The sequence below is a fragment of the Poromitra crassiceps genome, assembly GCF_964638095.1.
Source record: "Poromitra crassiceps genome assembly, chromosome: 10".
In the NCBI taxonomy this organism is placed as follows: Eukaryota; Metazoa; Chordata; class Actinopteri; order Beryciformes; family Melamphaidae; genus Poromitra; species Poromitra crassiceps.
Genome location: NC_139631.1, coordinates 18422057 through 18448669, shown reverse-complemented (window position 1 = coordinate 18448669; position 26613 = coordinate 18422057). Strand labels below are relative to the sequence as shown.

General features: G+C 43.6%; 2 protein-coding genes and 2 pseudogenes across 4 annotated transcripts in view; 2 read left to right on the top strand and 2 right to left on the bottom strand.

Moving 5' to 3' along the window:
• The window catches only part of pi4kab (phosphatidylinositol 4-kinase, catalytic, alpha b), a 48754-nt gene extending 33601 nt beyond the window's left edge, over window positions 1-15153 (bottom strand). The window contains exons 1-15 of the mRNA XM_083644426.1: window positions 15023-15153; window positions 14256-14372; window positions 13528-13621; window positions 12944-13032; window positions 12770-12842; window positions 12314-12576; window positions 11940-12006; window positions 10210-10358; window positions 10021-10086; window positions 9787-9883; window positions 9433-9630; window positions 9205-9305; window positions 8472-8601; window positions 4153-4282; window positions 3947-4042 (exon numbers count right to left, since the gene is read on the bottom strand). Of these exons, the coding sequence (XP_083500552.1) occupies window positions 3947-4042; window positions 4153-4282; window positions 8472-8601; window positions 9205-9305; window positions 9433-9630; window positions 9787-9883; window positions 10021-10086; window positions 10210-10358; window positions 11940-12006; window positions 12314-12576; window positions 12770-12842; window positions 12944-13032; window positions 13528-13621; window positions 14256-14372; window positions 15023-15121 (1769 nt within the window). The 5' untranslated portion in view covers window positions 15122-15153. The remainder of the gene's footprint in view (window positions 1-3946; window positions 4043-4152; window positions 4283-8471; window positions 8602-9204; window positions 9306-9432; window positions 9631-9786; window positions 9884-10020; window positions 10087-10209; window positions 10359-11939; window positions 12007-12313; window positions 12577-12769; window positions 12843-12943; window positions 13033-13527; window positions 13622-14255; window positions 14373-15022) is intronic.
• Window positions 278-2596, bottom strand: LOC310783166 (zinc finger FYVE domain-containing protein 1 pseudogene; annotated as a pseudogene). The gene has a single exon. The product of its transcript is annotated as a zinc finger FYVE domain-containing protein 1 pseudogene (transcript).
• Window positions 6642-7688, top strand: LOC310783729 (baculoviral IAP repeat-containing protein 7 pseudogene; annotated as a pseudogene). Its single transcript has 2 exons — window positions 6642-7590; window positions 7635-7688. The product of its transcript is annotated as a baculoviral IAP repeat-containing protein 7 pseudogene (transcript).
• A 303-nt stretch (window positions 15154-15456) lies between the features above and the next one.
• snap29 (synaptosome associated protein 29) lies at window positions 15457-21642 on the top strand. The gene is made up of 6 exons (XM_083645245.1): window positions 15457-15508; window positions 16116-16358; window positions 16472-16665; window positions 18743-18828; window positions 18905-19009; window positions 19469-21642. The coding sequence occupies exons 2-6, from the start codon at window positions 16116-16118 to the stop codon at window positions 19627-19629; spliced, it is 789 nt and encodes a 262-aa protein (XP_083501371.1). The 5' UTR covers window positions 15457-15508; the 3' UTR covers window positions 19630-21642.
• The last annotated feature ends 4971 nt before the right edge of the window (window positions 21643-26613 follow it).

Genomic DNA, 26613 nt, shown 5'->3' with positions numbered 1-26613 from the left:
ATAATCAAAGTCTTAAAAGTCATAATCAAAATATTCACTGTCAATAATCAGTGGAAATAGTTTTCACACTCAAGTCAAGTAACATGCATGCATGTTCCCACTAAGGCCACAGGAACTCTGAAATCCCAAATCTGCTAAATGTTATACATTTACTAAAACCTTCCTCGCCACAGATACAGGACAGAACCATTGCAGTAACGGAGGTAATAGCAGTCACGGATTGTGGGGCTGAGTGAGTGGTTCTCTCCGACGCGCTGAGGAAGGAAAGCCATCCCTGTTAAAGGTCTCCGGGTTTCTGGTTGCAGCTAGTGCAGACACGCACGGGGTGGTCCCAGCCCCGCGAGGGAACCGCGCGGCTCTCTGGGGAGCAGTCGTCGCACACGCCCTGTCCGCAGGCGCGACAGTGGTGCTTGGACAACCTGCTGGTGAACTCACACTGGCAGTTGTGGCAGGACAGGATTTCCTGGTCAGGCACCCAGTAGGCAGGACGGGCAGCATCTTTCACCAGGCCAAGTGGGACGTCAATAGCAGTAACCACCGCCCCTACGGTGTTGCTCACCGCCTCTCCAACCTTCCTGGCTAGGGTCCAGGCTTCTTCCTCCTCAAGCTCCGCCTCAAGCAGCTCTGTGTGTGATGCTCTCTGCTCAAAGCAGACGTCACAGACTCTAACAGGGGCGAGACCCCAGCCTCTCTCAGGGACGTGTGTGACGTTGGAGGAGCAGCTATCGCAGAAGCCCTCCCCGCAGGCACGGCAGTGATGCTTGGTGTCGTTGTCCTGGAAGACTGTGTCACACTTATAGCACTTCAAGATGAGGGAGTTGGCTTTCCAGTAGGATGGTGCGATCTGATCGGTCAGCCAGGAGGCGATGGCCTTGGCAGGCTTGACACTGAGCTCTGACACAGACTGGGCCACTAAGTTGACTGCATCCAAAAGACGCTGTGCTGCATTGCTATTGTCCTTCAAAAAGCCAGCCGACCCTGGCCATATATGCTGGATCTCAGTGCGGACAACTGTATCCACGGGGTGTTGGTTGCCATACCAGTATTGACGGCTGCGATAGATCACTCCACAGCCGGGACATTCAATCACATAACCAGACCAGGCGTATTTGGCAAGGCCCATCCATGGAGAGTCTGAGGAAGCAGACGTCTTAGAAACAACTATCACTTCCTTCCCCTCTTCATAGCAAGCCTTACAGGTGTAAATGCGATTATCATACTTAGCAGAATAACGGCAGCGATGCTTTGCCTCATGGCACACCCCTTCTCTTAAGTGATTCATGCTGTTCTTGCAGCCAGATCCACAACCGAGGCAGAGGCTTGAGCAAGTGAAGTACTGGTCGGGGAAGAAGCAGCCATGGGCTACAAGCTCATCTGCAATTTCCCCATTGAAGCGCTCACTCAGAGCCTGCAGAGCTTTGAAGATGACCAAAGGGGTGCGAGGGGGGCGGGTGGCGTTGTAATCCAGGAGCTGCTCCAGATCGTTCTGCAGGCCGCAAAAGTCTGTAGGAGGATTGAGGGTCTGTGTGCCCCGGTACTGGACAGAGCTGAAGGCCTCTGGGAAACGGCCCAGCTTCCTGAAGCGCTCTAATATCAGCCCATCTACTAACTCGGATGACAAATCTGAACCAAGGAACCTAGTGTGGACTGTTTCATGGAAGATCACCACTGCAGGGCCCAAGGTGGCCAGTGGGATGTCCAGGCCGCAGCGGGTCATTGTGGCCTTCAGCTCCTTGGTGAAATGCTTCAGGTAGGCGTCCGAGGCATCCCCAAGGAATTTGAAGAGGTCATCGTGGAGACGATCAGCATTGGTGCGGTAAATGATGAGGTCGGAGATGCCGAGCACCTTGAGCAAGAGACGGGTTCTCTGGTGCTGTTTGGAACTGTTCCCCAGCAGCCCCTCTGTATCGATGACCACCACTTTACGGCTAGGGTCAAATGCCGCCCACACCCCCACCGTACAGGACTCTTGTGTGGGAGAAGTCTTGAACACCTCACGGCCCATGAAGAAGGTGTGGTTCAGAGTGTAGGATTTGCCCTCTCCCATGTTGCCAAAGATGGACACCACCTTCAGCAGTCGATGTGGTTCACAACACAGTTTCTCCACAAATGCAGCTTCATCTTTAATCTGCATTTCCTCATTCTCATCGACCAGGAGAAAACTGGACACCATCTCCAGCAGTTTTGCTCTCTGAGTTTTGGTCTCATCGGCTGTTTGGACAGATGTCTGGACAGAGGTGACCTCAGTGGGTTTGAGAGGTGGAGGATAAGAGGTGAGCTGGTGTTTCTTCTCGTTACCTCCACTGTTGGTGCATATCTGACCGTCTTGGCACAAGTTACCTTTGCAGTTATGGCAGCGGACCAAACAGCCACTGTCGTCTCCATTATCTACTTTGCAGTTGTCACAGTAAGGGACATGCCCAGGGCCTATCTGAACCAGCTCATGGCTCTTCAGACACTCAAGCTCACGACACTGTGCGCCTTTACACTCGTCACCTTCAAATGCAGCCTGCTCAGAGCCACCACAAGCATCACTTTCTTCACATATTAGACTAGTATTGACACCCTTTTCTGAAGAGCCATGCCCACTCATCATTTCTTACAAATTAAAGGTGAACAGTGTATCAGAAATACTTTATTGATCTGAAAATATTTATGCTACATCATAATGTATTGCTACATCACCACCGATGACATCACAATTGCTCGAGTGACATCAATGCAATTGCTCGAGTGTGAAAATAGAATATACCCCCCTCCCACAAACACACACACACACATTATGACATCATTGGTGATATATGACATCATTATAGTAGTGGCCAGGTCAGCCACCAGGCCTCATCACTGTGATGACATCACTATAGTAGTGACCTGGCCACCAGGCCGTGCCATCTAGAACTGTATGACATATCGGTCTGTGACTCTCTGTTATCGTCAGTGATTTATGAAATCATCTGTGACATCATTATAGTATTGACCTGGCCACCCCTATCGGCAACCTGGCCAATCTATTTCAGCCACGTATGACATCATCGATGATCAGGCCACTCTGCACCTAGTGGCCACGTATGACATCAACGGCGACCTGCCCACTTTCTTTCTTTTACGGGACACATTATATACAGACAGAGAGACAGACAATCAGACAGACAGACGGACAGATAGCCCCTCTTAACGCCTTGCCCCCCCCCCCCCCCCCCCCCTAGTGGCCACAGATATGTCATACAGTTCTGGTGGCCAGGTCACTACTATAGTGATCATCACCAATGACATCACAATTGCTCGAGTGACATCAAGGATAACACCACTCACTGATCAATGATTTTGTGACATCACTGATGATAATAATAAAGAAAGACTGAGTTTCTTGGGTACTTGTAGCAAATGTAATCACGAAGTATAGACAGTTTAACAATGTTCATCTTCATGTGTACACACATGTATACTTCGTCGTGATTAAATTGGCTAAAAGTACCCCAGAAGCTCCTTTTTTATGAGCTTTATTGTGCCACGTTTTGGATTTTTCCATGACATCACTGATGAACAGCACACAGCAGTCAGGCGTCAACACAGAAGTCACACGTGAACACAATGATATCACAAAAGTCATGAGTGAACACATCACACAATCTAGCATAGAATTGTAATGTCATAAATCACTGATGTCACAATGACAATGTCCAGTGAACTGATGTGAATTGATGATGTCACCATTGACATTGTGACATCATCAGTGACATCTTCAGTAATGCCATAAATCATTGATGTCATAAACATTGTGATCTCTTCACTTATGTCATAAATCCTTGAGGTTTCCCTGCTGTTACAAATTGGATGACTCTTGTTCATAGCCCAGCCAATAAACCCTGAACCTGCCCAAGCCCAAGCCACAGAGTGCATTAATGATTAACGACCATCTTTTTAATCCAAACATGTTACTCACTTGTCACTCTCCTGTGAAATGTACAGACGGTTGGACAGGCTAGACAGAAAGGCCTCCACTGTCACAGGGTCCATGGTCAGACCGGCCTTCAGACATCTGACAGAAGGGGATACAGAAACACAAAGATGAAGAATTTATCTAAAGAAAATATCTATAAAAATACACTACTATTCTAACAAAAGCTGTGCCAAGTGTTTGTGTCTGACCTGCAGATGTTGTCGATGGAAATGTCTCTGAGCTGCTCGTACATGGAGGGCTGGTCCTTCCTGTTTGACAGGAGGTTGAAGGTGGCTTGCGAATGCTCATTGGTCACGTTGATCCTGATTTCTCCTGTGCCTGAAAAAAGTGATAACATATACAGTAATTCAAAATTATATTCCTGAAAGTAATATTTTTAAAAGCATCATCATTTAACACTGTTCATACCAAATAGGACTTTGCACAGAATGGACAATGCTGTATGTAGAGCATAGTGATACCAACCAACGAGAAATTGCATTGTTGGCACATGCAATGTAAGATTATACCAGGGTTTTCAAAGTGGGAGGCGGGCCTCCCTAGGGGGGGCTCCAAGTGGTTTCAGGGCAGGCTCAGTGAATGGAATAGCCTAAATGTGTGATTTGGTTAGAGATAGTTCAGAGATACAGTAGTTTTGGGGAATTTGACTATTTTAATTTTTTTTTATGTATTTGGTGTAGTCTGACAGCAATATCAGGCTATCTTGGCCCCTAGTGGTCACGCTGTAAAAAGTGCACCCATGAGAGGGCACTAAAGCAATATTTTACGTAGACCAATCCCAGCTCATGATGCTATGACATCACTGATGAGGTCATAAATCACTGATGATGCCATAAAGTTGTAGACGGCTCGGCCTGGTGGCCAGGTCACCACTACACTGATGATGTCATAAGTCACTCAAGGTGTCACAGACAGTGACCCGGCCAGCTACAGACCCATAGCGCTCCAGAACTTTGACAGAAAGGTAATCACTAAAATGCTGGCTACCCGGCTAAACAAACATTTGTCATCCATCATTCATCCTGACCAGACAGGGTTCATCCCGAGTAGGTTCTCTTTCTCCAATGTCAGACACCTCCTCAACACCATATACGCAGATCATAGTAAGACCAGTGGTGCAGCGATCTTGTCACTCGACGCACACACTATCACTAGCACTACTATAATATAACGGGGTTCTGGGCCAAAATATTTGATTGGTACTCTAAGGCCTACAAAATAACCCTGCAACTGGAGGCGGAACTCGCAATATTCGGATGCTCGGAGTCCTCTCTGAACTTCCCTACAGCTTTGCAGCAATCTCTGACACTCAGGACAACTGTCGCCAAAAAACGTATTCTGAAGGAATGGAAGTCTTCCTCTTCACCTTCTTTCCACGTGTGGCTGATGGACATGATCTCTGTTGTACAGATGGAGAGACTGAGGTCCCTGAGAACCAACTCACTTAGAAGGTTCTCAACTATCTGGGACCCGTTCTTGTCAAGAATGACAAGTGAGGTGGCGGATGACTCGCCCGTCTGGTTTTTCATGGACCCCTTGCGTGGGATCCCACGCGCCATAATTTTTCAAGCACAAGTACCTTATGTGACTGGTAACACTATAATGTATGTTTTTTTGTTTGTTTTGTTTTTCTTTTCCTGTGTCAGAGTTTGTTTTTCTTGTTTGTGTATTAAAAATATATATATATATAATAAAAAAAAGTGTCACAGACAGTGATGAGGTCATAAATTACCAATGATGCCATACAGTTCATGTCACAACAGAAAAGCCAGCACACAAAAAAAGTAATTTTAGAGGTTTTAATACCTTAGTCTGAGGCAGCAGCACAGCAACAAACAAGTTCCGGCACGTAGGCCTTCTTCAAACCTCTAAAAGGACTTTTTTTGTGCGCTGGCTTTTCTGTTGTGACTTGATATTACATGTGCCCTGCACCGAAGTTGCATAATTTATTGGAGGGTGCTCGCTTTTCACTTTTTCCGCCATACAGTTCATGACGGCTTGGCCTGGTGGCCTGGTCACCCTGATGGCTCGGGCTGGTGGTCGTCAACTACTACAGTGATGTCATAGAGGCTCTGCCCACACTGTGATTGGCAGGTGATGTGTGGGAAGAGGCTCTGCCCACACGTGTGATTGACAGTGAAGGAGGGCTGTGTAACTTGGGCTGTGTGAAGTGTGTATTGGGCGGTTCAGGGGTCTGTGTGAGTTTGGTCGCGCGTGCACGCACGCACGCACGATCCATCCACTGTTTCCGTACATTCTGGACGATCCTTCCTCTCTTCCCGCGCCCTTCTCCCTACTTCTTCACGTCCCCTCCTCTTCTACTTTTCTCGAGGCTTGAGGTCATAAACATTGGACATCCTCAGTGATGTCATAAATCACATTGTGACATCATCACTGATGTCATAGACATTGTGACATCATCAGTGAGGTCATAAAGGTGAGGCTAGACTGTGAGCACTCGTGGACTGGACTACGCAGTACTTTTCATCACACTCTGCACTCTGAACAGATCAGCAGCAGCTAACCTGTGAGATAGTGGTACACTTTGCAGGGCACCATAGTTACATCAATAACCTGAATTGCTCAATGGTTGCACTGCGCTCACCTTCAGTGCACGCTCCACTAAGAGATGACTGGCACAGGACAAAAGGAGGAAGAAAAAGCCCTATGGCACAGAATGACGGATGACAGGAGTACTATGCTGAACGTCCTTGAAGAGCCAAAGATGCGAGGCTGGAGACTCGGCCAAGGTGTGGGCCCCGGGGACAACATCCAGTGTTTCTGTTGTGGAGGGACTTTAAGATGTTGGGCACACGGGGACAGCCTGACCGCCAAGCACAAGAGGCATTTCCCCACCTGTAGTTTCATGCAGGGGAGTTCCGTGGGGAATATTCCGCACCAAGCTACACCCAGATCCTCGGACTCTGTGGACGGCCAGCTGTTGAGCCAACTCCAGAGGTTGACTGTGGATGACGAGGCAGAGGATTCCCGGCTTACCACCTTCGACAACTGGCCCACCGGGGCCTCGGTCCAGCCCGACGTTCTCGCCAGAGCAGGCTTTTTCTACACAGGTCATGGTGACAACGTTAAATGTTTCTACTGTGATGGAGGACTGAGTGACTGGGAGCCAGGAAATGACCCCAAGTGGTTTCCACGATGTGACTTTCTGATCCAGTCGAGAGGACAGCAGTATATCAACAAAATACAGGACGCTCATTTCCACCTGGGTAAGACTGTGGGTGGATCACAGGTCCCCAGGGTCTGGTTCAGACCAAGTACCTTCTGAGCAGCCAGCACTACACGTCTGTGTCTGACCTGCTCACTGACATACTGCAGGCAGAGTAGGAGGACGACAGACGGGGGCCACAGAGCAGAGAGCCAGAGGTGAGGCAGGGCCCCACTGAGCACGGGAAGTGTGAGGACACAAACGGCCATCAGAGAGAAAGTGGGGGAACCCAGTCCGGAGGAGCTGCTGAGGCAGCTGCAGGAGGAGAGGACCTGTAAGTTGTGTATAGACAAGCTGGTGTCCATTGTCTTCATACCTCTGTTGTCACCTGGTGGTGTGTAGCGACTGTGCTGCAAGCCTGCGGCACTGCCCCATCTGCAGAGCTGTGGTCAGGCGCAGCGTCCGCCCGCGCCTTCATGTCCTGAGTGAACCTCTTTATTACAGGTGCTGCATGAGAGGCCCGGCGGTTTCCTCAACAGTGATTTGCTGTCACACTGATAATAAGCAAGGCTATGTTTTGTTGGCTCAAAAAATAAAAAATAATAACCTTAATTGCATTTAAATTCGTGTGTGTGTGTGTGTGTGTGTGTGTGTGTGTGTGTGTGTGTGTGTGTGAGTGTGTGTGTGTGTGTGTGTGTGTGTGTGTGTGTGTGTGTGTGTGTGTGTGTGTGTGTGTGTGTGTGTGTGTGAGTGTGTGTGTGTGTGTGTGTTTCTGTTCAGTTAATCAACACTCTGAGGATCAATAATGGATTGGACTCGGATGTGATATTGACATGTTGTTGACAACAGCAGCAACAGAGCAGCACTGTGACATTTCCTCTAGGATCTATTTTTTCTATTACAGGAATTCAAATGTCACTATACATGTATGATCAAAGATCTTTTAATGGAGATGGTAAAATATTGTTTTGAGTGGTAAAAGTTGCATTTACCAAAGGTCCATCCATATTTAAGGACAGTTTCATACTAATACAGCACGAATTAACTTGGTCTTGGATTGGCTTCCCCCACTCACTGAAATATTGGTAAAAATCCTTCCAATCAGGCCAAAAATAACCAAACCTTTGAACTAAAACACTAGGAGAGCCTCCACTCAGCAGGTTTACCTAATGTGGATGAGCGAGAGCTCATTTACTGTAACTACGGTAATTCAATTCAAAAACATAAAGAAATGTCATCTCATTATGAAGCACAGGACACTTAAAAACAAAGTCATGAGACCTGATTAATATGGGGCCTATAAGTCTCAATCCCACAGTGGATGTGCAGTAATTACTCTACCTGTGCTGGACTGACTGTGGTATTTGTACAGCTTTATAAGAACAGGGGAGGGAACCACCAGGAAATCCCTGAGGGAGGTGGTGGCAGAGTGGGCCACTACTGGAAACCTCTCACACAGACGGCCCAGGCCCTGCCACAGAAGGAGAGAAAATTTTGAGAAATTAAAAATAAATATCCAGTCAATAATTCATGATTTTTGTCAGGATGTGTGATGTGAAGCAGATGACTAGGATGACTAAGAGAGGAAGAGTAAATGCTGAACACAGGATGCATATAATTATAAACTGTATTGTCATAAGTGAGAAGAAACTAGTTACACCTACTCTAGATTAGTTTAGAGTTTTGACCATAATAGTCCAATCAGAGTAGTGTCAGTGTCAGTAGTGACTAGCATTTACAGTATAACAGTAATTTCTGCATTTCTCATAACCTCACATAACTGATATCAAAACCTTGGGCAAATAGTGACCCATCAAAGTATTTGCAAAGGCCACCAAAATGGTTAACCCGTTTAGTATTGGGGTTTTGGGCAGACACAAAATCGTAATTATTTTCACTTTCACAGTAGGGAGAAACAGGAAAGACCACCAAAACACCAGGATGCGCGCGATACTCCTTTATTTTTACATCAGTCATTTTAACCTAGCACTAATATGAACCATGCATAAAGTATTTGAGCATCTACTTGAGAATATCCCAGTCCTCTTTCTACCTTTGAAAGATATTGATATACCTGTAGGCAGCAGATGAGCAGGGGCATGTGAGCGATGATGACTTTGCTGGAGGTTTTCGACTGCAGCTTCTCGGAGAGTTTGGTGCACAAATTCTCTGCTCCTGAAAGAAGGCACGACACAGGACGGATAAACCATGCGACCAGTATAAATACACAAATGTAGACTAGCACCCCTCAAATGATGTAGTCTGAACACGGCTGTCCTCCCTCGCCACTGTGATTGATTACCTTGCTCATCTTTGACGGCCCACACCATGAGGTCCACGCAGGCGGCGTTGGCTTGGCAACGGAGCTTGAGGGGGCTGGGCTCCCCCGGCAACCCCCCCGTCCCCGTATCGTGAAGAACCCGCTGCAGCTCCGACTGACTGCTGCTGAACTGCTCCAGCACAAAGTCGTGCACTTCCCGCACAAACGCTGGCTGCAAGGCTGAGGGAACAGGAAGAGAGTGGAGGGAACAGGAAGAAAGTGGCGGTTTCGCAACAAAATAATGTCGATTTTTATTGGGTGACAAAATACAACATTTACAATCTGGCGGCTGCACATTGTGAATGCAGAACAAATAAAAGATATATCATGCTTTACCTTTCATGTAGTACAGTGTGTCCCTCAGCATTTTGAACACACACACATAGAGAGGGTCACTGCAGGTTTTGTAATAGATGTTGATCCCAGGATTTGACTTAATGGAAACAGAGAAAGATATTACTTTACTGATAATAGGAGCAAATTTACTTTGAAAGCAGTGTATTTCTGCATTTTACAGAAAGTGGTAATATAGTTTGGAATAATCATCTAGTAATATAGTTTCCTCTATACCTCTATAACCTCTGACATAGTGGCATCCAGTGTTTTTAAAAAGGAGTCGGAGACAAACTTCTTCACCTGCACATGGACAACACACACAACTACTGGTAAATATACAGTGTTGCCTCGCCTTGGTATAGCGGCCCATGGCAGACAGACAGTAGACCTGGTGTGGTAGGAATGGGTAGTGGGCTACTGTACCATGCCGAGGAGCTGTCGGAGCAGATCAACGGGCACCTCTACCTCTCCTAAACCCGCCTCCCTGAAGAGAGGAGACATGGAGAAACTGGAGCTGACTGTGGAGAAGTAGTAGTCGGGGTCTACGGCGCTGCTGTCAGGGAGATAGGCACCTAGAAATCGAGGGATGGGCGGACACACAGACATGTGATCACATAAGGCCAAATGCTTATACAGTATATCATCAGTTATCAATGCAGCTGCACTGGAAATATCTTGAAATCATATCACATCATGTGTGTTTTGCCAGTTATCCTCAGAAATAAGGAACATTTCTGTTACATTGGTAAATATATACAGTATGGGCCGAACACGGATGACCCATCTTTTTTTCGCAAGGTATATATATAGCAGTTAGTATCAACATGTGTGGACTGTTTCACCACCTCAGTTTCTTCAGAGCATATCAGAGAAGCTTGGGCCAGTGACTTAAATTCAGAGATAACTGCAGAGTTTTGGGGAGATGCAATGTCCTGTGTTCACCGGTGTTCCATCAATTCACATTACAGGTTAATTCAGTACAAAGTGATGCATAGGCTGCATTTTTCAAAAACACGGCTGCACCGCATCTTTCCATCAGTCTCCCCTGAATGTGACAAGTGTTGTGCTGCTGAAGGTTCACTGGCACATCTTTTTTGGTTTTGTCCTGTGTTAAACACCTTTTGGTCCGCAGTTTTCGAGTGCTTCTCAAAGGCCTATTCTAGAGACATTCAGCCACACCACAATGTGGCCATATTTGGATGTTCCGTGGAGACTTTTGAGCTTCCACATGAGATACAGATGGCTCTGCAGCTAGCTATGATGGTGGCTAAGAAACTTATTATCTTGACCTGGAAGTCTACCACTCCACCCTGTTTTAAACGATGGCTCAATGAGATGTTGCACATTATACAAATGGAAAAGCTACGTCTCTATAAACCAAATACACAGAGCAGATTCCAGGAAACTTGGGGGCCCTTCTTAGCACACTGTCATATCATTTAATTTTCATAGTCATTTAATTTTCATATACTGTCTCCTGTTTAAATACATGTCGGAGTGGGTGTGATATTGGATTTATTTATCTATTTATTATGCTTAAACATGTTACCACTGGGATAACATTGACAGACTGGCAGCCAGCTATGTGTTTTGTTACTGTTTTGTTGTTTTTGTTGTTGTTTCTTTTTTCTTTTTTGTCTAGGTGACACTTGAGGTTGTGTTGTGTTAGTTTGTTTTCACATTGTATGTCTTTTAGTTATATTCACTATTGTAAAATTGAAAACCGTTAAATAAATAAATAAATAAATAAATAAATAAATAAATAAATAAGTAAGTAAGTAAGTAAGTAAGTAAGTAAGTAAGTAAGTAAGTAAGTAAGTAAGTAAGTAAGTAAGTAAGTAAGGAAAATACACCACCAGATGGACCCAGAAATCCAAGGTTTTACCAGTAGCTATTTGCAACAGTTAACAATGCTGAATGTATTTCAGAGTGGATTTTTCCTTTAACACCAATAAATTCTTACCATGCTATTTTGATACATTAGTAGAATTGCTGTAAAGTTTACAGCAATTGTATTGTTCGTTTACATTGTAAACAGTGTAAACAAACAAGACCATTGTTGCCAGACTGGCAGCTTGTCCACTGCCTGTACAACTGAATCCAAGTAGCTTGTGTTTTAGTTGTGCATTATGGAATAAATACTTTGTTTTCACCTTCAAAGTAGTGTGGGCCAGGGGTTGTAGGAGAGCAGGGCGAGTGGCCTGCTGAGTCTGGATTGACCTGTGAAGATGGGATATTTCATTAACCTCGAACCAAGCCATACTACTTAGTCATCAAAACTCGGAGTCTCACTTTTAGTACAAAGAAATGCTGAAGCATCTCAGAATGTTTTCAATTCTGCTATCAGTCATATTTCATTTTTCTGGAAACAAAAATCACCTCTTACACCCAACCAGCTGATCACAACACACACGCACATACGCATGCACGCGCACACACACACACACACACACACACACACGCACACACACACACGCGCGCACACACACACACACACACACACACACACACACACACACACACACACCTGTGCAGAGGCATCCAAGTTGGTTCCAGTGCGTCTGCGTAGAGAGTCGCTCTGGCACACAGTCAGCAGTGAGGATGGCATGATGGAACGGAAGTCATTGAAGGACCTGCGCCGTATCCCCTCAGTTTCCTCTGTAACGCAGTGGGCCTGGGGCAAATCTTTGGGGAACAACTTGGACAGCAGAGCTTCGTCTGTGTTGCTGTAGCGGCCAAATGCCCGAGTCACACCCAACAGGCAAGGGACAATATACCTGCACAGGTAGACTGGAGACAAAATAGCAGGTGTGTGAGAATGATGTTAAGCACTTTGTGTGTGTGTGTGTGTGTGTGTGTGTGTGTGTGTGTGTGTGTGCGCGTGCGTGCGTGTGTGTGTGTGTGTGTGTGTGTGTGTGTGTGCGTGCGTGCGTGCGTGTGTGTGTGTGTGTGCACGTGCGCATGCGTGTGTACATGCCTGTACCTTTGTCATGGTTATCAGGTGTCTGGCACATCTCCTGCAGCCCCTGCAAGACTTCCATGACAGTGTTCAGGATCTGGAAATGAAACAGTAAAAGGATCAGAATTGTAATGGATGAACGTGAGGGGTTTCAAGCAACCAAGAGTAAGAAATAAGGCCGCAGCTTCTTGATCTGACCTGCTGCCGGGTGTCCGAGTCCCTTTGAGCAACATCCGCCAACAGCGTCACTAAACAGAAGCTGAAGTTTTCTGCAACAGGGAGAGAATCTGAAGGGAAGACAAAAGACAAAAATACAAATATAGACAGTTAAATGACGTGCAACGTTGTATATTAGTGAAAGACACAAGCAGAGTTATCATATGGTGGTAATCACACAAAGCCTTGCCAAATGTTGAAAAGGCAACTCCGCGAACACAACAGAAGACTATCTGCATTGGCACTGAGAAAATGTAGTGCACAGTATGTCGTTCAAATGTCATATTTGGTCAATAAGATAAATCATAAGTTGTTATAATAATAATAATAATAATAATATATTAATTAAATCAACAGTCTTTCATGTTGTGGAAACTGGTCTCAACATGTTATATGCATTATAAGAAATCTTAACACACATCTGAAGATATGCCTTAGTTCAGACTGTATTGGGGGCCTTTATTGATAACAAGACTAAAGCAAGACATTTTGTGTTGCGATTAAAGCAAAGCACTTGATGGAGGCTAGAGTAAAACAAAGGCCCAGCATAAGAGGCTTGTTCTTACCCCTCCCTTTCTTTCCCAAGCTCTCCTCAATCCATTGGACCCGTGGTAACCCTTTCAGTAGGCTCAGCAAGTAGGAAACAAGTATGTCTTTGTGCTAGCAGAGCAAAACAAAAACATTACACAACGTTACATACATACACACACACCACAGAAGATTGCACTTGCCGGCACGGAGTGAAAAAAAAAATACAGATTTATTCTTTATTCAAATACTGAATCAAAAGTGGGCCAAAGAAGCGAAATCTAACAATGTTTCTGCGGTGAAAAGTCCTGGCACTATCAGTGTCCTGTTCACTATGTAATCAGATGCTGTGTCTCAGTGCGAGGGGGTAAGAGGCTTACATGGCCAGACGCAAGTCTAATCACCAGTTTAATCAGATTAAGGGAATGGGTTTATCATGGTGATATATGTGGGTGATATATGTGGAGTCCTGTGAAGGGCTGTAAGCACTAGAGGTCTAATGAAACAGTACGGGAATGAAACCATATAAATCCTCAGATCTGAAGATATTGTGGCACTGCATCGCTGTATAATAATAAATGCTGTAAAATGGTGGCCTCAGTAGTAGCTTTTGCAATGTTTGGGTCTTAAATCATGTTATCCATTAACTGCCAGGGAGATGCTGTAGATATGTTACAAGTCATTGTGAAATGCACTCAAGTTTGTGAATAATGTATTTGCGCTTGGAAAGGTTCAACAGCTTGGTTTGTAACTGGCAATCACCCACCTGTAAGTCAGACTCCACAAGAAACACAGCCAGGGCTATGACAGCATCTCTGCGACGCACATCCAGAGTGAACACACCCCGGACCTCCACTGGACACATGCATTGCAGCTTTTGGACCTGAAAGAAGGGGATCGCTTTTGAAAACCTCTGGCACAAAATGTCTTAGACATGAGCAGCAGGCACAGATGAACACACTACAACAGACCTGTGTTCAGACCAAAGACAAACACTCGTCAGATCAGACCCCTTATAAGACAAGTGTTGTTTTCAAATCAGCTCTCTTTTGATGGCATGTGTTGGGAGATCAGCATCATGCTGAATGTGGGCTGCTATCAAAGTGAGATGTGGAAAATATCAGTTTGCCAAACACAACTCTCATTCCCAGTTCACTGATCTCCCTGTACTGTCCAAACAAATCAGTTGTATTAGACATTATTATCCTGGCAATAGCAACAGGTTCGTAGCCCCACGGAAAGATGTTCGACTGCAGTGCGCAACGCTCTTTGGTAAAGGCAGTCACACTGATCAAGGCTGACAGATTATCTGATTCAGTAAAAACACAATAGCAGCGATGCTACTTCTGCACTGCTTTCTCTGATAGATACTGCAGATACACGGATACGCTCCACGTCACACAGACGGACACACCTGTCAAATTCAGCCTGGCCCCGTCACTAATCAAAATAGCCACCGCCTGTACGGAAGCGGAGTACACCCTAAACAACCCTGTTGCTTACTAATAAGCTTGTCGAGCTCAGACACCTCACCTTTTCGACTGGCGCGGGTCGGTGTGCAGCTAAAGAGCGGGCTAGCGACAGGACTGTGTTGAAATAAAACCCTCTCGTACCACCTCCCGTTACAGACATGTTTACTTCTACATCGAAACGAGCGAAATCTGGAGAGGAAAGAGAAGAGGCGACAGAGGCGAGCGACTGGCGCTGGTCGAGCCGCAGTACGGCAACCCAGCGGGCACAATCACAACCAGCAGCTACAAAAACAAGGTGGCTATTTGTGATGTAGGGTAAATAAGTATTTTGAGTTCAACTAAAGGCAAAACGGAACATATTTTGTTTAGGCTCATGCCTGCAATTTCACTTCAACACAAAAATATGTATTTAGCTGTATGCGTTTTTCTTGCGCAGGTGTATCCGTTGGGATAACAACAAGCTGCAACGTCACCAAACGTGATCGGAAGATTGTCAGTTGAGGCAGTCAGCTGATAGAGCAACAACGTCTCACAGCTCCGGTCAAAGGTGTAGTTCATCTGTGGTCTTTATATTTTCATTTTACATAGCATTTATTATACGAGAAGAAAGGGTATGTTCTGGCATAGCACGGTCGATACATAGTGGATATGTGTGTGGTCTCATGGGTGTGGTTGGTCTGGCAGTCCTCGCTTTGACTAACGTTAGCCGCTTAACGCTAGCTAACTTTAATTAACGTTACCACCAAACATTACATTGATTAATAATTCGCAAAAAATTACTAACATAGTCCATGTCTTTGCGTTAAAAGTTAACGTTAACTTAGTCTAGCTAGCTACCGTTAGCTAAATTGTCACGTAAGCATGTCAACAGTTCCCCTTTTATCATGCTGTTTCAACTTGACAGCATAAATAACGGTATTCTAAATGGACCTAGCGGTTAAGTTTACAGTATTTCACTGTTGCAGTGTTTGCTAAGATACAATAATAGCCGACGGGGAATTAAAGTGTCTATCTATTCCCTAGCAACAGTTATATAATTCCAGTCAAACCATCTATAGCTGTTTTGCTGAAAATTTAGCACACCCTGTCCAGCTGTTCACTGAGCAGATTCTCCATACTAAACCTTGTGTACGGTATGTGTATGTGTTCCACAGATGGCCTACCCTAAAACTCACAACCCATTTGCAGATGATGATGAAGAAGAAAAGTGTGGGTCTAATAGTAGGGGCTTCAATTTTGATGATGACCCCAGTGACAGCGGGTTGAGTGAAGCAGAGAGGAAGCAGAGATACCTCCAGCAGGAAGTGATGCGTACAGCCAATTCTGCTGTGGACAGCAGTCACCGTTCCCTCGGCCTCATCTATGAATCAGAGAAGATGGGTGTTGAAACAGCAGAGGTATAACAAACTAATAATAATCATTTTACATTCCCTATAACAGTAAGCTAACCAACACAATAATGCCTCTAGTAGTCTCACTCTCTCTCATTCTCCTCTCTTTCTCTTGGCAGGAGTTGGTTCGTCAGGGGGAAGCTCTGAAGAGGACAGAAAGGATGGTGGACAACATGGACGAAGAAATGAAAACCAGCCAGAAGCACATCAACAGTATCAAGAGTGTGTGGGGAGGCCTTGTCAGCTACTTCAAGGCCAAGCCAGAGACAATGCCACCACCTGAGCAGCCCAGTGCATACCAGGCCAGCAACAAGTATGATTCAGTCCTTTTCATCTGACATCATTTCTGTTGTCTTTCTAGATCTAGAGCAATGGAAATTGTATTTATTTGAATTTAGATTGTATAAAGCACACATGGGCAACATACGGCCGCCCCCTGTGTGGCCCGCGATGGAATTGCAAAAAAAAAAAACAGTGCACCTGAACGCAACATGCAAGATACCCGCTGAATAAGTGTCCAAATGTTCATGTCATTCTGGCCAATACTCTTCTGTTATAGCATTTCAGTCTGGAATATGGAATATCTTTCAATAATATTTATGACTAAAAGGCTAAAAGTAATCTCATGTGTAAGAAATGACTGTTCTACATTGAAGTAGAAATTTCAATAATTAACTTGTTGGTTTTGGATTTATTTAGCTTCAAGAGTGCATTTTTGTTCTTGTGTGACCCTCAACACAGGCTTTGAGAATCCCGGGCCACTTACTGATACTTATGCTTAAATTAACCCACTCATATTCTGGTTTATTTCAAGAAAAACATTTTGGCTAGTGGAAATTCTAATTGGCTGGTAACTTTAAAATCTAGCAGCCATATTGGCAGGTGGTGAAAAAAGTTAATTTCAAGCCCTGCAGGGAGAGCAGGTGGTGACATAGGAGTGAAAAAAGGATCAAATATTGGTGGTTAAGACTGAATAATGACATCACAATTGTTAATTTAAAATGAATTATTCCTCTAAACCTGGCTTCAAATGTTTCGCGCTGGTGCCGTTCAGCCCTCAGCAAAATCTGGTAGCGAGGACATTTTTTTGTGGCCCTCTCTATCATCAAAGTTGCCCATCCATGGGTTACGGCATGACAATATTTGTTCGGCCCCCGGCAACAATCTGGGTTTCTCATGTGGCCCCCCATGAAAAATAGTTGCCCACCCCTGGTATAAAGTGTCAAGTGATCGGAAGGAGGAGCGACTTTTGCAGGGATATAGTTTGCACCACTTATCACTTTACTTTGTGCAACACAGGGCAGTCCTGAGATTGTCTGTTCCAAGATCCTTTATGTTCACCATTTCCTCTGTGGCTTGAAAGTATAGAGTACCGCAGGTCCTGAGTCGGAAGTAGCAAATCGCCTCCATGCTTGTTCGTAAGGGGAAAAGGCTATAGTACTTTCGAATGGGGATTTCGGTTAAATGCATGAAATAAGGTCTGTGGTTAACACAATTTTAGGGGAGTGCAAATGTGTGCTCAGCAGGATAATCTTCACAAATGAGGACCACTTTTATGACTTTTGAAGTGTAAATGCGTTTTTTTTATGTGATTTCCAGAAAACACGTCAAAAGTCATAAAAGTGGTCTATCTAGCACACAGAAGATTATGGCAGATGCCACCCTCAGGGTAACCCTAATTAGTAAGGCACCAGTTCAGTAAAACCCACTATCATCACCTCATACTGTAAATACATTATGGTTTCTTTTTAGCATTGTGTCCTCAAGCTGTTGTAATATTCTTCTAGCCTGGGTAAACCCATCCCCCACGTGACCTGCTCTCAGACCTGTTCTCAGTCACTAGTGACTGGGAACTGTTCTCAGTCACTAGTGACTGGGAACTGAGAGAGCAGGTCATGTGGGGGCTGGGTTTACCTAGGCTAATATTCTTCATCTGTAAATATTTGTGGCAAAAAAAAAAAAAATCTAATTAATAACGCAGGACAACACAGCACAATGGGCCATTCATTGTTTTGAGCAGCATAATAATAATGTCAGCTGCTTCCCAAGGTTTTCTCAATAATAAAATTTCATCTCAGCCATCTCAATTGACTCTTTATGTGAGATTCTGGAATTCAGAGATTGCATGTTGCAACAATGCCATTATAACAATAGTGACCTCACCTCTAGTAGAAGAGTGGACCAAAACCATGAAACCAAAAACCTCCATAGGCAACCTCCTCCAATTGATCTAGCTAATCTTGACATCATGTTGCCATTACATACATACTCATTATAGATGCTTTTGTTTACCATAAAATGTGTGCTTTTCCTCTTTCAGGGTCTTGTCATTTACTGTCCTTCACTACCTGGTTAAACAATGCTTATCTGACTTATGTATGTTTTTTCAGATTACAGAATGCCCTATCGAACAGCAGAGAACATGAAGATAAGTACCAAGCCAGCCACCCCAACCTAAGAAAGTTAAATACAGGAGGTAAGGGATTGCACAACAGCCTCAGCATAACCATGTCACAAACTAGTTGCCATCATTTCTACTTTGTATGTTGTAGGATTTGGAGCTGCTGCAACAATAGATGACAGCTCATCCCCACAGAATGGCTATCCTCCAAACAAACACCTTAGGGCAGCTCACCAGACCCTGGACAACAACTTAGGTAAGAATAGCTATTCTTTCTTTATTTCTCTTGTATTTCCACTTTAATATACAGTATATCATAATGTCCAAGTAAGGGATTCACAAGATAGGTGTCCTAAAAGAGAGGCACACAAAAAATAACCTGTGGCATCTTATATCACCATCTTGAAATCAACTACAGTGTACATTGTAAATTCAAATAAATGGTTAAATATTGCCAGTATGGATGTTACAATTAATAATTGAGGAATCTAAACTCACAATACACAATTATACACTGTTAATTGTACAGCCCTACCCAGCATGCTGATGCACCCACTGGGATGTTAGCATTCCCAGTCACCAATCTGGTTAGACTGGATTCTGGGCCAGGTGCCAAATGTTATGCATTTTATAACAAAACCACAACAAGCCATTTAAAACATTGTCTACTAATCCCCAGATGATCTGAACTTGGCTATTATTGTGTGTTATCTAGATGATATGTGTCTGGGCCTGGGCAGGCTAAAGAACCTGGGACTGGGTCTCCAGACTGAGATTGAAGATCAAGATGCCTCCCTGGATTCTCTGCTGAACAAAGTGGACAAGATGGATGTCAAGATCCACAACACCAACCAGCAGATCAAAAACCTCAAATAAATCAATGTCTATACAAACACTTAGACTCACTCAACTGAGACAAGGACAAACACAGGTCAGGGGCCCCTCACCCAGGTTTCCAAGCTGCCCTCTGTTGAGTAAACTGCCTATTCCCTTTCCCCCCCCGTTTTCATTTCTTATTTTTTACCTATAATTCTGGCAGGTACACACTGCTCTTTACTTGGTATTTTCTTCTGAAATGACTGATTATTTTCCTGATTTTATTTTTGTTGTGATTGTGTCCAGAAACTCAACGCTGCATAGAAACTGTACCCATCACTTAGTTTTGTATTGATGAATGATGTCACACCCTCATTTGCACATTCTTCTTTTGACATACTCAACCTCAAGGTGATTATTTGTTTCTTGTGCTTTTGAAGGGAAAGATCTGTACCTTATGTGTAATAGATGCACAGTAAGGGATTGTCTCTTGACTTTTATCAACATAAACTCTCCTCTTCTCAATTGAGCACAGCTGCCCTTCTGTCTGAATGTAGTCAGCTGGATTTGCATGATCATTAGACTTCAGACTTCAGACTTCAGACAACTTTTATTAATCCCAGAAGGGCAATTCAGTTTCACAGCCTACCCAATACCTTCAAAAGCTCACAGTGAGCTACAAACTTCAGACATGACAGGACGTAACGTAACAACATGACATGACATAAACAAACAAATAATGTAAATAATAATAACGTAAACGGAGTCCACTGCACAAGAATTTCACATGTGGTACTTGTACCATGGAGTGACAATAAAAATCTTGAATCTTGAATGTCAGAGATAACAGATCAGACTCATATAAACATGAACAAGAAATAAAAAGTATACATATATTTCTATATGTAAAGACATGAGAACATGTATAAGAAATAAAAGATATACATGTAGATCTATATATGTATGAGCAAGCCTAACCTGTTCGTCACAGACAGGATACGTACAGCCTGTTGTGCGCTCATACTGTATGAGTGCAAGTCCATTAACACATGGACTTCTGTCTGAATGTAGTCAGCTGGATTTGCTTGATCATAGATGTAGTTTGCCTGCTGCTTTGTAAAGGGATGGATGAACAAATGAGTGAAAAGACAATGAATGAATGAGAAAATGGCTAAGATGATGTATTTGTGTGTGTGTGTGTGTGTGTGTGTGTGCACGTGCGAGCGAGCGATATCAAGCTGATGTCTGTGCAGAATCCCTGACACATCTCCACATGTGTATAAAAAGCACATTCATTGAATTTCACTTTTAGCCTTTGGAAATCCAGCTCCAGTCCAGTTGCCTTACTTATGTTATGGTATGCAGTTGTAGGCTAGCTTTGTGCTCTGGTTTGATTCTGTGCCATGACATTTAACCGTTATCTCTCCATGAGTATCTCCACCATGAGATGCTTCTTTGTGGTTTTTTGTTTTAGTCTTTTAGGGATACATTTGCTATAATCTTCTGTAATGATGTTTGATTGCTGTCAAATGTGGGTGAGTAGTAGATGTTTATAAGATGAATAATGTGAATATAACATGCTCTAGAAACTAAAGAAATGTTGCCAGTGATATAATTAATCAAATATATTATCATGAATAAAAGATATGAATAGATGAGCCACTGTCCAGTCTTTCCTGAAACAAAAAAAATGGGGAAATGAATGAAGACGTCTTGATTTTTCTTTTTCTTTTTTTTGTATGCTTATTATTTACCTGTTGTAGAATGGAATTTAATCATCATTCTTCTCCCGCATAAGCAACACCTCTAGGTGGGCAACTTTGAGATAAAACCATTTGAGATATACCAATAACTATGTGTATGCAATTATAGCTCATTGATTATGAAATGAGGCCAATGGAACTTAAATTTTCTCTATCATTACCAAATAAAACTCATTTAAAAGATGCATCTACAGTAATACGTATATGAAAGTGTGTGTGTGTGTTTCTTTGGTTCAGGAAGTGAAAAGCACCACAGGGTGCATTATCTCCAGTCTCTCTAGGAATCAAGCGCTCAATTTCTAGTATATATAAATCAATAAAATAAAATAATTATTACAAGTGGGTGAAATCACTTCCTGAATAAACTAACTTGTTATGGTTTCAAAAATGTATCAACGTTTGTGTTGTGTTGATTTTTTTGCATGAATTATGAAATTGCATATAAAATAATGTGAGGACATTAATGAACCAAAACAATGTTACAATATGTATGTATTTTGTGCGCGTAGATAAATCAAAACAAGGACACAAGTTCTATTTTGTGTGCACAAAATATGACCTTGATGTAGTAAATTGTGGCCTCAAATCTTTCTCTCTCTTTCTCTCCTGCAGGCACTTCAAGGCTCTGTAGATTTAGAAAACAGTCCCCAGAGGAAAAAAATGAATACATTAACAGAGGCTACTCAGGTCAGCTGTGTTTCCGGGAACACACTACACCGGCAGTTGTTGATGCTGTTTTTGTGCTGGTCCACATGCTACACACTGAGACACAGATGTGTTTTTATGCTGGTCCACATGCTACACACTGAGACACAAATGTGTTTTTGTACTGGTCCACATGCTACACACTGAGACACAAATGTGTTTTTGTACTGGGCCACATGCTACACACTGAGACACAGATGTGTTTTTGTGCTGGTCCACATGCTACACACTGAGACACATGTGTTTTTGTGCTGGTCCACATGCTACACACTGAGACACAGATGTGTTTTTGTGCTGGTCCACATGCTACACATTGAGACACAGATGTGTTTTTGTGCTGGTCCACATGCTACACACTGAGACACAGATGTGTTTTTGTGCTGGTCCACATGCTACACACTGAGACACATGTGTTTTTGTGCTGGTCCACATGCTACACACTGAGACACAGATGTGTTTTTGTGATGGTCCACATGCTACACACTGAGACACAGATGTGTTTTTGTGCTGGTCCACATGCTACACACTGAGACACAGATGTGTTTTTGTGCTGGTCCACATGCTACACACTGAGACACAAATGTGTTTTTGTACTGGTCCACATGCTACACACTGAGACACACATGTGTTTTTGTGCTGGTCCACATGCTACACACTGAGACACATGTGTTTTTGTGCTGGTCCACATGCTACACACTGAGACACAGATGTGTTTTTGTGCTGGTCCACATGCTACACACTGAGACACAAATGTGTTTTTGTGCTGGTCCACATGCTACACACTGAGACACAAATGTGTTTTTGTACTGGTCCACATGCTACACACTGAGACACAGATGTGTTTTTGTGCTGGTCCACATGCTACACACTGAGACACAGACGTGTTTTTGTGCTGGTCCACATGCTACACATTGAGACACAAATGTGTTTTTGTGCTGATCCACATGCTACACACTGAGACACAGATGTGTTTTTGTGCTGGTCCACATGCTACACACTGAGACACATGTGTTTTTGTGCTGGTCCACATGCTACACACTGAGACACAGATGTGTTTTTGTGCTGGTTCACATGCTACACACTGAGACACAGATGTGTTTTTGTGCTTGTCCACATGCTACACATTGAGACACAGATGTGTTTTTGTGCTGGTCCACATGCTACACACTGAGACACAGATGTGTTTTTGTGCTGGTCCACATGCTACACACTGAGACACACGTGTTTTTGTGCTGGTCCACATGCTACACATTGAGACACAGATGTGTTTTTGTGCTGGTCCACATGCTACACACTGAGACACAGATGTGTTTTTGTGCTGGTCCACATGCTACACACTGAGACACATGTGTTTTTGTGCTGGTCCACATGCTACACACTGAGACACATGTGTTTTTGTGCTGGTCCACATGCTACACACTGAGACACAGATGTGTTTTTGTGCTGGTCCACATGCTACACACTGAGACACATATGTGTTTTTGTGCTGGTCCACATACTACACACTGAGACACAGATGTGTTTTTGTGCTGGTCCACATGCTACACACTGAGACACAGATGTGTTTTTGTGCTGGTCCACATGCTACACACTGAGACACATATGTGTTTTTGTGCTGGTCCACATGCTACACACTGAGACACAGATGTGTTTTTGTGCTGGTCCACATGCTACACACTGAGACACAGATGTGTTTTTGTGCTGGTCCACATGCTACACACTGAGACACATGTGTTTTTGTGCTGGTCCACATGCTACACACTGAGACACAGATCTGTTTTTGTGCTGGTCCACATGCTACACACTGAGACACAGATGTGTTTTTGTGCTGGTCCACATGCTACACACTGAGACACAGATGTGTTTTTGTGCTGGTCCACATGCTACACACTGAGACACAGATGTGTTTTTGTGCTGGTCCACATGCTACACACTGAGACACACGTGTTTTTGTGCTGGTCCACATGCTACACATTGAGACACAGATGTGTTTTTGTGCTGGTCCACATGCTACACACTGAGACACAGATGTGTTTTTGTGCTGGTCCACATCCTACACACTGAGACACATGTGTTTTTGTGCTGGTCCACATGCTACACACTGAGACACATGTGTTTTTGTGCTGGTCCACATGCTACACACTGAGACACAGATGTGTTTTTGTGCTGGTCCACATGCTACACACTGAGACACATATGTGTTTTTGTGCTGGTCCACATACTACACACTGAGACACAGATGTGTTTTTGTGCTGGTCCACATGCTACACACTGAGACACAGATGTGTTTTTGTGCTGGTCCACATGCTACACACTGAGACACATATGTGTTTTTGTGCTGGTCCACATGCTACACACTGAGACACAGATGTGTTTTTGTGCTGGTCCACATGCTACACACTGAGACACAGATGTGTTTTTGTGCTGGTCCACATGCTACACATTGAGACACAGATGTGTTTTTGTGCTGGTCCACATGCTACACACTGAGACACATGTGTTTTTGTGCTGGTCCACATGCTACACACTGAGACACAGATCTGTTTTTGTGCTGGTCCACATGCTACTACACACTGAGACACAGATGTGTTTTTGTGCTGGTCCATATGCTACACACTGAGACACAGATGTGTTTTTGTGCTGGTCCACATGCTACACACTGAGACACAGATGCTTTCAAACGTTTTGCTTAATTTGCTGTGGGTGAGCCCTAAGTGACAGTGTAAAGTTCAGGATTTTTGTATATAAGCCTACTGTTCACGAACAAAGATCTTTCACTGGAACTACAAACAAGATTATTACGCTGCTGTTTTGCATTTGAGAAATTGGCAATCGTCTCCTGTTCACGCTTATTATTTAATTGTAGCATTGGTTTTCTTTGGATCAGGGGGCAATTTCTGGTTCAGAATTGATAGCGCTACTACAAAACCCGTGTAAAAGTTAAAATAAACATATTGAGTTCACAAAGTCAGTCTCATGTTCCTCCCTACAGACATAATTCTTTGGACAGGTCTGTGCATAGCTAGCTCTATGGCTAACACTCTAAAAAGGCAAATCTACCTTATGTCTAGCCTAGGGACCCCAGACATTCACATTTCTGTACATTTGTAATACATCAGTGACATCATCAGTCATCATGAGTCATGTTACATGAAACAGTAGCCTATGCTGACTTTTTTCTCAGAATTCTGACTTGAATCTGAGAATTCTGACTTTAATCCCAGAATTCTGACATTAATCTCTGAATTCTGAGTTTAATCTGATCATTCTCTTTTTTCATAAAAATTCTGACATTAAACAGAATCCTGACTTTAATCTCAGAATTCTGACATTAAACTTAGAATTCTAACTTCATTCAGAATTCTGACATTAAACTCACAATTCTAACTTTATTTTCAGAATGTTGACTTGAACTCGGAACTAAAAATTTTCACATTGTGGCCCTAATCCTCTTCGGTAGTTTTAAATTGTGTGTGGTGTAAAATAATAATAATAATCCCAGGCCACTGTACTAATGGGTACAAAGATATAGCCTAATGGCAAATAGCTATTTGATATTTCTCTCTTTCTCTGTCTATTCAACCAACCAGTGACCTGAACACTCATTATGCCAGTCAGTGGTGTGTGCTGTCCTCTAGTGGTCTCAGTACAGCTGGACGGTCAGTAACCAATATACAGGATGTGATGTAACTAACCCTTGTGTTATTTAGGGGGGGGGTCACTGTGGATGTTCTTTCAAAAAGTGCACAATTCCTCTATTTTTGGGATCTTATCCGCTCTACTAACAGTCAAATGATAGCCACAGCCAGTGAGCTCATCTGTATATGGTAAAGCACCATATTGACAGCATGGGAATGGGAATACTATGAATACATTTGAGCTCACTTGTTATGGGTCACGGGTTCACACAGGGTCTTGGGTTCTAAAATGGCCTAAATAACAGAAAATGTATCAGGCACATTCATTACATACTTACTGGACAATGTAAACAAGTAAAGGTAGACTACCACTTGTCACAGAAGCCCTAATATGGTCAACTGCACCCATCTGTTTGCAGCTTATCACAGTTTACATTCTCATCAAATATTTTCTACATATTCTTCATGTCTGCTCTACCATGAGCTGGGGATTATTTGCTTCTCACACACTGCTTCCATAAATATCTCAAGACATCTGGTTCACTTGAGTGCATCTGATAGGAAACTTCATTAGACCTGGAGCTGATGACATCTTGCATGAGATTTTGCACCTCTTTCCATAGGTCAACATTGATTCTTCAATTTGAGGGGTGTCTGCAGGGAGCCATACCTCTCTATGCCTTTTCTGGGAGATTTTCAAGCTCTTGCATTGTAGTTATTATTCATTCAGACCACTCTTATGATTTGGCAGAATTAAGGGCATCCTTGTATGCTGTCCTAGCTCGCACTCCCCCCCCTCCCCATTTCTTCCTAAGATTCTCTGCACTCTTCACTTCTATTATGTCTTGTTTTTTCTTTCTAACACATTGATGTGTTGGTTTTCACCATACCTTTCTCAAGTGGCTTTTACAGTTGCTTTCATCCCCATATTATGTGGA

Coding starts and splice junctions, on each gene's coding strand:
- snap29 (XM_083645245.1), top strand. CDS start 16,116: ATGGCCTACCCTAAAACTCACAACCCATTTGCAGATGATGATGAAGAA. Junction 18,829..18,904: donor AAGAAAGTTAAATACAGGAG/GTAAGGGATTGC, acceptor TGTATGTTGTAG/GATTTGGAGCTGCTGCAACA. Junction 19,010..19,468: donor GACCCTGGACAACAACTTAG/GTAAGAATAGCT, acceptor TGTGTTATCTAG/ATGATATGTGTCTGGGCCTG.